Source organism: Hyperoodon ampullatus (assembly GCF_949752795.1).
Source record: "Hyperoodon ampullatus genome assembly, chromosome: 1".
Taxonomy (NCBI): Eukaryota; Metazoa; Chordata; class Mammalia; order Artiodactyla; family Ziphiidae; genus Hyperoodon; species Hyperoodon ampullatus.
This window is the reverse complement of record NC_136914.1, coordinates 125,553,358-125,563,859: the sequence shown is the minus strand read 5'-3', so window position 1 is coordinate 125,563,859 and position 10,502 is coordinate 125,553,358. Positions and strand designations below refer to the sequence as shown.

General features: G+C 60.4%; 1 protein-coding gene across 1 annotated transcript; it reads right to left on the bottom strand.

Moving 5' to 3' along the window:
* Positions 1 to 2,403: 2,403 nt before the first annotated feature.
* On the bottom strand, positions 2,404 to 4,285 carry NICOL1 (NELL2 interacting cell ontogeny regulator 1). The gene is made up of 4 exons (XM_079718773.1): positions 4,182 to 4,285; positions 3,738 to 3,902; positions 3,450 to 3,538; positions 2,404 to 2,509 (listed from the first exon to the last, which is right to left on the bottom strand). Exons 1-4 carry the CDS (start codon positions 4,252 to 4,254, stop codon positions 2,444 to 2,446), a joined length of 393 nt encoding a protein of 130 aa, XP_079574899.1. The 5' UTR covers positions 4,255 to 4,285; the 3' UTR covers positions 2,404 to 2,443.
* Positions 4,286 to 10,502: the final 6,217 nt, after the last annotated feature.

The following is a 10,502-nucleotide window of genomic DNA, read 5'->3' as shown; positions in this document are numbered from 1 at the left end:
CCAGGGCTGCCCAAACCAGGGGTCCAGCCTTGGGCCTTGCTTGACCTCAGGAGCATGAGACACGCTGACTTCTTTCCTAAGCCCTAGCCAGTCTCAGTTCTCTTCCTGTCTCATGAGAGCCTATCTCCTCGGGGGTCTCTCTTCCCCCTGCCCCCTCAGCACATCGCTCCTCTGTCCACACTCACTGCAGGGCTCTCAGCCAGCACTTGTGTCCCAGCCTTCTCTCTCCAGCCCCTTTCCCAGGTGGGTCTGTCCGGTAGCCTCCTGGACCTCTCTGCTAACTCCATCCCTCTTCCCCTCACACCCTCATCCCTTTCTCTCAAAACACACCCGCAGTTCCCACTGGCTCTACTTTCAGATACACCTGGAGCCCAGCTCCTCCTCTCACTGCTGTTCCCGCTGCCACCGCCCAGCCCCGGGCCCTCTTCAGCTCTGATGGCTGTGTCACATCCCCAAGGACCCTGATTCTGCCCCTGACCCTGAGTCCATCTTCAACCAGCAGCCAGAAACGTCCCGTTCCAACAGACGTGGGCTTGCCCAGACCCCCCAGGGCTCCGAGGAGGCTCTGTCCCTCACGCTGCCCACTGCCCTCCTGCCTGACTCTGCTGGGCAGACCCTACACAGCAGCGTCCCCGGCCCTTCTGCCTGTGATTCCACACCCGTCCGCCTGGGCTGTGCCCCTACTCCCTCCCAGAGGGCAGCTCCCCTAAGAGGCTTTCTACGGCCACCCTCGGCTGCCCCATCATTTATGGTAACAGGAACCCCAATCCGAGCAAGGGTTCATGGCTGCCCACAAAATACACGATGCCCAGTTAAGCTTCAATTTTGGATAAACCAATAATTTTTAATTTAAGTACGTCCCATATTGCATGGGACATGCGTATACTAAAAAGTACTTATACTAGAAGTACTTGTACTTTTCATACTGAGAAGTGCTCACTGGTCCTCTGTGTTTGTGAATCTGGCCGCAGGCCAGCAAACACAGGCTGCATCCCGCCTGCCTGGCAGCCAGGAGTGGCCACATGACAGAGGCCAACCAATGGGACACGAGCACCATCTGGCAGTGCCCTGATGGGAAGGCACCTGCCTCTGCTACGCTCCGCTCCTTTCCGGGGCCCCAGGACAGGTGGATCCTGAGCCCTGCCACTGCACCTCACTCACAGCCAGGCCCGAGGGCCGGCCCTAGGCCTGCCACGGCTTCAGCAGCCCCCAGCGCGGGCTTTCTCTGGCCAGATGTAAAGCTCACAGGCTTCCTCGCCACCAGACACCTAGAGCTCGGCCTCCCACCATGGCCAAGGTAGGAATCTGGTTTGTTCACTGTGATCCTGACACCTGGATCGGCACCTGCATGCCGGGCGGTTCCAGCAGAAGAGAACCGAGGACAGAAGAGGTCAAGGTCAAGGGTTGGGAAGCCCCTTGGGGCAGGGAAGGGCCTGGGGCAGAGGGTCTGAACAGATACGTGCATTCAGATCATAAAGACAGGCCAGGCCAGGCTGGGCTGGGGACTGGTGCCGTCCTCCAGGCAGTGGACCAGGAGTGTCCAGCTCCACCCACCTGAGACAGCAGAAGCGGGGTGGGGGTGGGGCACGTTGCACTGAGGCGGCAACAACCAGGGAACTAAAGCCCTTGAGAGGCCAAGTGTCCCATGGTGGTCACTTCCAATCGCAGCCCTGCCGCGTTCCTGGATGTTTCTTACAGTGTGCATGCGTTACTTTGAAAAAAAGGTATTAATTCTTACTTTAAAAAACATTCCCAGAATGAACAGAGGGAGGGAGGGAGGCCTCCCACCCGGTGCTGTGAGGACACGTGTGTGGATGCGTGTCTGAGCCAGGAGCTCCTGGTGCCCAGGGTCCGTGCGGGGGTGCGCAGGAGGGACCCAGCAGGCAGGGTGGAAGCTGGGGGGAGGGCCCAGCCCTCTCTTCCCAGAGGAGCCCTCCCCCGCCACCCAATCACCCCTCTCCCGACACCCTCAGGCTCCTTGGTCACAGTGGCCTTGCCGTGTGGGGTCCACCAGCTGGACTGCCAGGGAGACCCTGACCACAGGCGTCCTCACTGTGGTACAGAAGAGCCTTGGGAGGGTTGGCGCCAGGGCAGCTGCTCTAGGGACCAGGCCGCCTCTACACCGCCCCCCTCCCCCCACCTCAAAATAAGTGCAGGCAGGCAAGGAAAGAGGTCCTCGGAAGGCAGACTCGCCGTGGCCACCATGCCCGTGGGTACAGGTTCACAGGTGTGGCCGGACATGCATACCCTCAACTCTGGCACTGGTGTGGGACAGGTGTCCCAAGGGCCTCAGCCCTCACGGAACAGCTGCAGAAACCTAGGCCCAGAGAGAGTCCCAACTGGGGACTCCAGGAGGCGGCGATGGTGGCCAGAGCAGGGAGACAGGACACAGGCATGCCGGGCCAGGTGTTTATTGGTGAGGAAGCAGTCTGGCTGAGGGTCCTCAGCGGCCGGCCGGCCAGCAGGCACACAGGGCCCGGCGCTCGGCCTGCAGCAGGAGGGTCTCCGTCTGAAGAGCAACAAGGGGCCATCAGGGCACCGCCCGCTGCCCCCCGCCTCCCAGCTCCCGAGGGCTCCCGGCTTCCCCCCAAAACCCACTGGCAGTTCTGTCTCCACCCATTCCCAAGACTCTCAGAGCCTGAACTGGACTATGTGAGGACACCCCCAGCTCCAGCTCTGCAGACTTTGATGGCAGGGGACCCTCTGCTGCCCTCCAGACGCCCCCTCCCGGCCCAGAGCCTCTGCAGTCCTGGGCCAGTTCTGCCCTCCTCAGCCCCACACCGGGACGACTTTTCCCAGCTTCCGCTCAGCACATACACCGGCTCTCAGGGGCCCCTCTCACCCCTCCCCCGACCCCCAGGGTGAGCTGGGGCTGCTCCTCTCAGGAACCCAGCTCCAGACTCAATGAAACTCAGGCCCCTTGGCCCCCAGGGGGCGCCACAGGTCTCAGGCCGGGCCCTTGGGAATCGGCCAGAAAAGGGGAGCAGGGTGGGATCTCCCGTTCTTTCTACTTCTAGGAATGCTCTCCCTTTCTCAGAAGGAGTGTATGTATCTGTCACAAATGGAAACTCCGTCGGCTGACGGGGCTGACCCCTGGCCCCTGTGCACGCACCCGTCCCTCCCCAGGTGAGGCCGGGGGCAAGGAACCCCCCAGACAACTGCGCCCAAGCTAATGTTCCGTGCCCAGCAAGCCCTACGCACCCCCTTCCGACCACCTCTTCCCCCGCCTCAGTTTCTCCCCTCCCACTGGGCCTCAGCACTCCACCCGGGGCAGGCTGGACTGGGATTGGCTGTCCTTCCCGGTGACCCCCGGGAAAAGTGCCAGCGAAGCCCTGGGGAGGAGGGGAACTGGACTGCCCCCGCCTTCCCACACTGGGACCAGAAACAGTGTGGCGGTTATTTGAGAGAGGCGTTCCTCCTCCCCACCCTCCTTTCCTCGGGAGGCTCACCCGCGCGTCCAGGCTGCAGGCCGTCTTCCGCAGGTCCTGCAGGGCGCGCTGCATGAACTCGAAAGCGTGGCAGTCCACGCACGGGCGGCCTGTGGGGGACGCGGGTCAGGACGCGGGGCGCGCCCCCAGCCCGGACCCACCGGAGCAGCGGCCTCCGTGCGCCCCCCACCTCCCACCCGAGGGGGCGCGGGGCCCACCCTAGGAACAAAGGCGAGCCACGCCCCTCCCGCACGCCCGGGTGCGCTCAGGGCCATGGAGGAGCCCTCCGCAGACGCGCGCGTCACCTACTCTGCGCGGGGACGGCGCTCCCGGCGGCGGGTTCCGCGCGGGCCTGGGCGCCCAGCAGCGCGACGCTCAGCAGCAGCAGCAGTAGCGGCGGCAGCGGCGGCGGCGACCGAGGGGGCCTGCACGGCGGCGAGGGGGCCATGGCCGAGCGGAGGGAGCTCGGGCGCCCTGCAGCAGCCGAGGGTCAGCAGCGCCCGCAACTCCGGCCAGCGAACACTCACCCCGGAACCCGGCCTCGCGACCCCCTACCCCACCCCGACCTCCGCGGACCAGCGAACCCACCTCCAGGGCCCGCCCCCCGGGATGAGCGAACCCCCCACCCGGCCCACCGGGTCTCGCAGCTCCCCATCCCGGCCTCTCCACCCCCGCCACGCCCCCCGGGCCCAGCGACCCCTTCCCTCTCCCTCCTCCCCACCCCGGCCCAGCGAACCCCCACCCCGCCTTTACCGCAGTTGGGGACGCCGCGACAGCAGCGCCGGCGACTCGGGAAGACTTGCGGCGTCCGGCGCGCACCGCGCATGCTCCCCAACCCCGCCCGGGTCCCCTATCAGACGTCGTCGTCATGGAAACCCCGGGACTGCGCGAACAGCTAGCTTAAAGGGACCGAGGTGGCTCCTGAGCTCCGTGTGCCCAGCCCCGGGCGGGATCTGCGCCTAGAGCACCGTCAGGCCCACAGGCCACGGAGTGGGGAGGGCTGCTTGGAGGAGGCGGCGCCTGGATAACACCTCCAGAGCCACTGCCGGCCGGAATTAAGCCAAGGAAGCGGGAAATCTGCCGCGGGAGCTCGGCGGTCCCGGGGCTTGGGGTGTCCCTGGGCCGATCCTGAGGGAGGGGCTCGAGGCACGCCAGGGACTAGGGGCCAGTGAATGCAAAGGCGCGGCCTCCGCTCCCGGGCCAGGGGTGTCCAGTCGGCTCGGATTCCTCGGGGGAGATCGGGGCCAGGAGCGACCCAGGCCCGTGGGCCGGTGGGGGATCCGCTCTCTCCGCTCCTGACTCGGGCCCAGCCTTGCCCCTGCGCTTCAGGGGAGAGGGACGGGCGAGAAGCCCATCGGCCTGCCGGGTCCCCCCTCCGCCACTCCGCGCCCTGACACCTATTTGCCACACACCCCCCCACCCCCGCTGCATGACCTCGGAGGGGTCACTTGGCCTCTCTGTGCCCTTTGCTCCCTCGTGACCACACAAGGTTGTTGGAAGTAAAGAGCCGAGTGTGGCCCCCGCGGGCGCCCCGATGCGCGCAGGTTTCAGGTCCCCGCCAGGCCCACGCGTGCGGGGGAGACCCGGTCCCTCTGAGAGGGAAGGTCTCCACTTGGCGTCTACTTGGTCTCAACGAGGCGCAGCACTGATGCAGAGGCCGCGACCTCTGGAGAGTGCGCCCAGGCCCGCATCCCCGCCGGAGCCCGCGCTGTGCGGGGCAGCGCCCGGCCCCTTCCTGGTGGGCAGCGCCAGGCCAGATGCCCTCTGCCCCACCCCCGGGCCTTGGGTCAGCTGTTGCCCCGGCACGGGATGGGATGACCAAGGCCCCGACCGGACGAGGGTTTGCTGACCTAGGGGAGGGGCAGTGCTCGCGAGCGCCACTCTCTCCTCCCCGTCGGGCTCAGGGTCAGGCTCGCGCTTCAGCCCGGGCCTGGGCTGGGGGCCTCCGGAAACGCGGGCCGGCCCGGCGCAGGGGATGGGGGGCCAGCGGGCGGCATTCCCGGACGTGCGCATTTCCGCGCCCTTTATCCGGAGCCCAGTGCCCGGGTCGCAAGGTCACAGCCACCAAGTGGGGCGGGGCGCGGCGGCCGGCCTGAGCAACAGCCCCGCGGGGCCACTGGGTTGGGACTTGTGGCCGGAGGGCGCCACACGGCACGGGCTTTTTCTACCTGTCGTCCCGTCCCGCTGCCTCCGGATCGCGCGCCGGCTCCTGCCCCGCTGTCCCTGCGCGCGCACGGGCAAGGCTCAGGGAGACCTCGGCGGCGGTGCGGTGGAAGGCACAGCTGCGGACGCGTGGATCCATCAAAGTGTCCCTTCTCCCGCTTCCCCGGCGCGGCCCAGCCAGACCATCCCTGCCCCGCACACCCTCGAGCCCCTGGCCGCAACCTCCCCGCAACTGTGCTTCTCTACCGAGGGGACCGCGCCACCGGTCCGCCGGGCGGAACCGCAGGGCTGCCCGGGTCCTGAGTGCCTGTCCACACACTTCTTCTCCGCACCCCCACCCCGCCACCCCTGCCAGCGCCGTTGTTCCCCCACCCTAGCCTGCTTCCTCCTCCCTCTCCCCTCCCCAGGGGTACGGATTTTCCTTCCCCACTGGCTTTTCAGCGAGCAGGCTGTGATTTCTTTCATATCCAAATAAGACAAACTTCGTGAGCCCCTCGCCGCCCCCCCACCACCTCTCCTGGCTGTCCAGTTTCTCCCCTTCTCTCTTGAGCGCACACCTGTCCAGCTAGCGTCCCGGCACTGCCCTGACCCACCTAAAGCATCCCAGGACCAGTCCTCAGGCCTCCCCACTGGCCATCAGTGGCCCCATGGCCCCTCCCCTCCTTGCTCCATCTTCGCTCCCCACTTCTTCATGTCCCCTCCTCAGGGCCATGTCCTTTGTGACCTTGTCCAATCGCAGCTGTAAAAACCAGCCATGAAGTTCCAGGTGTCCCATCCAGCTGCCCTGGACACCTCCACTTGGAGAATAGACTTCTCAAGGTCAGCATGTCCAAATCTGATGTCCTGACTTCACCCTCCATCTGCTGTCCCTCTTCCCCCCAGAATAAAACCCAACAACTGCCCACAGCCTTCCCCATCTCTGGTGAGGGCAGTCCATCCTGGCAGATGCTCAGACCAAACCCACAGCAGTCCTTTTAGAAATCCTGTGCACTCCACTCTCAGAGCCACCAGAATCATTCTCTGAGCCAGGCTCCAGGCCTCTGGTCCACACTGCCCCTCACCTGGACTATCTATCTATCTATCTATCTAGATATTTATTTATTTATTTATGGCTGCGTCAGGTCTTAGTTGCAGCAAGCGGGATCTTCATCGCGGCATGCAGGCTTCTCTAGTTGCTGGGCACAGCCTCTCCAGTTGTGGCATGCAGGCTCTTTAGTTGTGGCACGTGGGCTCTTCAGTTGCCCCACGGGCTTAGTTGCCCTGTGGCATGTGGGATCTTAGTTCCCCGAGCAGGGCTTGAACCCGCGTCCCCTGCATTAACAGGCGGATGCTTAACCACTGCGCCACCGGGGAAGTCCTTCACCTGGACTCTTGAGCTCTCTCACCATCTCTGTGTAGCTCACCTCCTTGTGGTCCAGTTGCCCTAAGACAGCCAGAGAGACCTTTCTTATTTTCTTTTTTAAATTGTGGTAAAATAAATATAAAATTTACCATCTTAACTATTTTTAGGTGTACAGTTCAGTGGCATTAAGTATGGTTCACAACATTCACCATATTGTGCAGCCATCACCACCACCCATGAGTAGAATTTTTTCGTCTTCCCAGACTGAAACTCTGTCCTCATTAAACACTAATTCCTCTCTCCCCCAGTGCCTAGCACCCACCATCTACTTTCTGTCTCTGTGTATTTGACTCCTCCAGGGACCTCATATAAGTGGAAATGCACAGTATTTTGTCCTTTTATGACTGGCTTGTTTCACTGAGCAGAATGTGCTCAAGTTTCACCCACATTTTAGCAGGTGTTGAGATTCCCTTCCTTTTTAAGGCTGAATAATATTCCACTGTGTGTATGGACATTTTGTTTCCATTCACGTGCGGGTGCTTCCATGCTTTTGCTGTTGTGAATAGTGCTGCTATGACAGAGGGACTTTTTAAATCATCATCAGATGCTGCCCCCTCTCTGCTCACAGCCCTCCATGGATCCTGTCTCACCCCAGTGACAGTCCAAGCCCTGATGTGGCTGGGAGGTTGTCTGCCTGCCAACCTTCCCTCCCACCCCTTACCTGCCCACGCCATGCCAGCCACATAACCTCCTTGCCAGGCCGCTGGGGACACTCTGCTGCTCCTGCCCCAGGGCCTTTCCTCGAGCTGGGCCCACCTGTTTCCAAGGATGTCACAGCCTTCTTCCTCTCTCCCTTGAGGCTCTGCTCAAGTATTTCCTTCTCCATGAGAGCCAGCCCACCCATCCTATGTACTATAGCTGCCAACCTACCCCACATGGCTTAATGGGCTCAGGCTGCCATAACAAAAACAAACTGGGTGGCTTAAACGTCCTCAGAGTCCTGGAGGCTGGACGTCCAAGATCAAGGTTCTCACCAGTTTGGTTTCTGACTCTCTTCCTGGCCTTCTCCCTGTGTACTCACAGAGGGAGAGAAAACAGAGGAGAGACATCCAGGGAGCAAACATCTGGTGTCTCTTCCTAAAAGGACACTAATCCTATCAGATCAGGGCCCTACCCCTCTGACCTCATTTAGCCTGTTTTTTTCCTTAGGGGCCACATCTCCAAATACAGGCACCCTGGGGATTAAGACTTCGACACATTAATTGTGTGGGGGGGATGGGAACAGTCCATAACACCATCCCATCCTCTCCAGTCCCTCTTACCCCATCCTACATTTTTCCTTTTCCTTACACTCTCACCTGACTCACTATGTACTTTATTAAATACGTTGATCGTTCCTTGTATCCAGAGCTCTCGGGGGGTGGGGGGCAGTTTTGCCCTCAGGGGTACTTGGTATCTGGAGGCATTTTGGACAGTCGCAGCTGGGAGGAGGGGTGCTATTGGACCCACTGGGTAGACGCCAAGGGTGCCGCTAAGCATCCTGCAAAGCAGGACAACCCCACAAAGGATGATCCGGCCCAAACTGTGGACAGAGCAGCAGTTGAGGGGCCCCCGTCTGTAGCTTCTCGCCAGAAGGCCAGGCCCTCCCTACCGGGTGCTCAGAAGATGCACAGGAAGTGTGACCGCGTGAGCACAGGCCCAGGTGAGCAGGAGACGGGTCTACGCATGCAGAGAGGCGCTAGCTGTGCAGCCCAGGCCTGGGAGGAGCTGCTTGGCCAGGGCTTGGACTGGATGGGACAAAGGGGGCAGGAAGTGGGAGGAGGGCCGTGTGGGCAGCTGGGGAAAGGAGAAGCCCTCGGGGTGGGCAAGTGAAAGGGTGCAGGGTGAACGCCTTGTGGGGCCTGGGTTCCGAGCCGCTGTCTATCTGGAGATTGAAGCACAGATGTCAGCATGAACGTGGCCTGCACAGTGACGCCAGGATGCTCTGGGCATGAATCCCTTTCACGCCCCAGAGCCCTCATCCACTCCAGACTCTCCCTGGCTGCCACCACTGTGGGGCAGAGGTGTGGGTCCAGGGGCGTCTCCTCAGGCACTGGGAAGAGGCTGCTTGTGCTTGCCGTGGGCTCTGCCCAGGACAGCCTCTCGGGGACCCTCTCCCCTGTGTCCAGAGCAGATCTGCCCACTGCCCCCAACTCTCAGCAGTCAGGTTGCCCTCACTTCTCCCCGCCAACCCTCACCTCCCCCTTCCACTTACCTCCCCCACCAAGGGAAAACCCAGATGGGGAGGTGGAGCCCAGGGGAGTTGTCAATGACCCCGGAGGAGGTGGGGAGGGACTGGTGGGGGTGGGTTCAGGGGGCAGAGGTCATCAGGTTAACTCTGCCCAGGCCCTGCCAGCAAACAGAGCTGGGAGAAGAGGCATGAGAGTCTGAGCTTCGTGGCTCCAGCGTTAGCGGTTTAGGTCCAGAGTGAGTCTGATGCACACACACCACTCGTTCAGCAGGGAAGGGACACCAGAAGTAAGCCCAGGCCTCCTCTCCTGGCCTGCAGGCCTGGCAGTGAGCTGTCTTGATATTGAGGGTGAAGGGAAGAAGGGCTGTAACACAAGAACTGGCTCCGGCATGAAGCTGCAAAGTCTATGCTCCGGGATATGCCAGGAAAGTGTAGACAAGGAAATTATTTGGAAATGGTTCTGGACTCATGATGATTCTCGTGGCAAGTGGCAGAAGAAAATTCAAATGATCCCTAGTAGGAGGCATCCTCATCTTAAGCCTTGGAAAACCCAAGCAGAATGGATAAAAACACATGATCTACCCTCTATGCTGTCTGCAAGAGGCTCGCTTTAAATCCAAAGACACAAATAGATTGAAGGTGAAAGGATGAAAAAGGGTATTCCTTGCAAATAAAACCAAAAGAGAGCAGGGGTGGCTAAACTAATATCAGGCAAAATAGACTTTAAATCGAAAAAGTTTACAAGAGACAAAGAAGGACATTACATGTTAATAAAAGTTTTGATACGGCAAAAAGATATGACAAATATAAACGTTTACACACCTAATGACAGACCATGAAAATATATGAAGCAAAAACTAATGGAATTAAAGAGAGAAACAGACAGTTCTACAATAACAACTGGAGACTTCAATACCCCACTCATAATATTGGATAGAACAACCAGACAGAAGATAAGTAAGGAAACAGAGGACCTAAGCAACACAGTAAACCAACCAGATATAACAGTCGTGCCCAGGACACTCCACCCAGTGACAACTGTACACACATCCTTCTTAGGTGCACATGGGACGCTTTCCAGGAGAGATCATATATTAAGTCACTAATTAAGTCTCAATAGTTTTTTTTTCTTTTGGCCGCGCTGTGTGGCCTGCGGGATTTTGGTTCCCTGACCAGATATTGAACCCGAGCCCTCGGCAGCGAGAGCACAGAATCCCAACCATTGGACCACCAGGGACTTCCCATCAATAGATTTTAAAAGCTAGATACCATAAAAAGTACATTCTCTGACCACAACAGGATGATGCTGGAAATCAATAACAGAAGGAAAAGTGGAAGA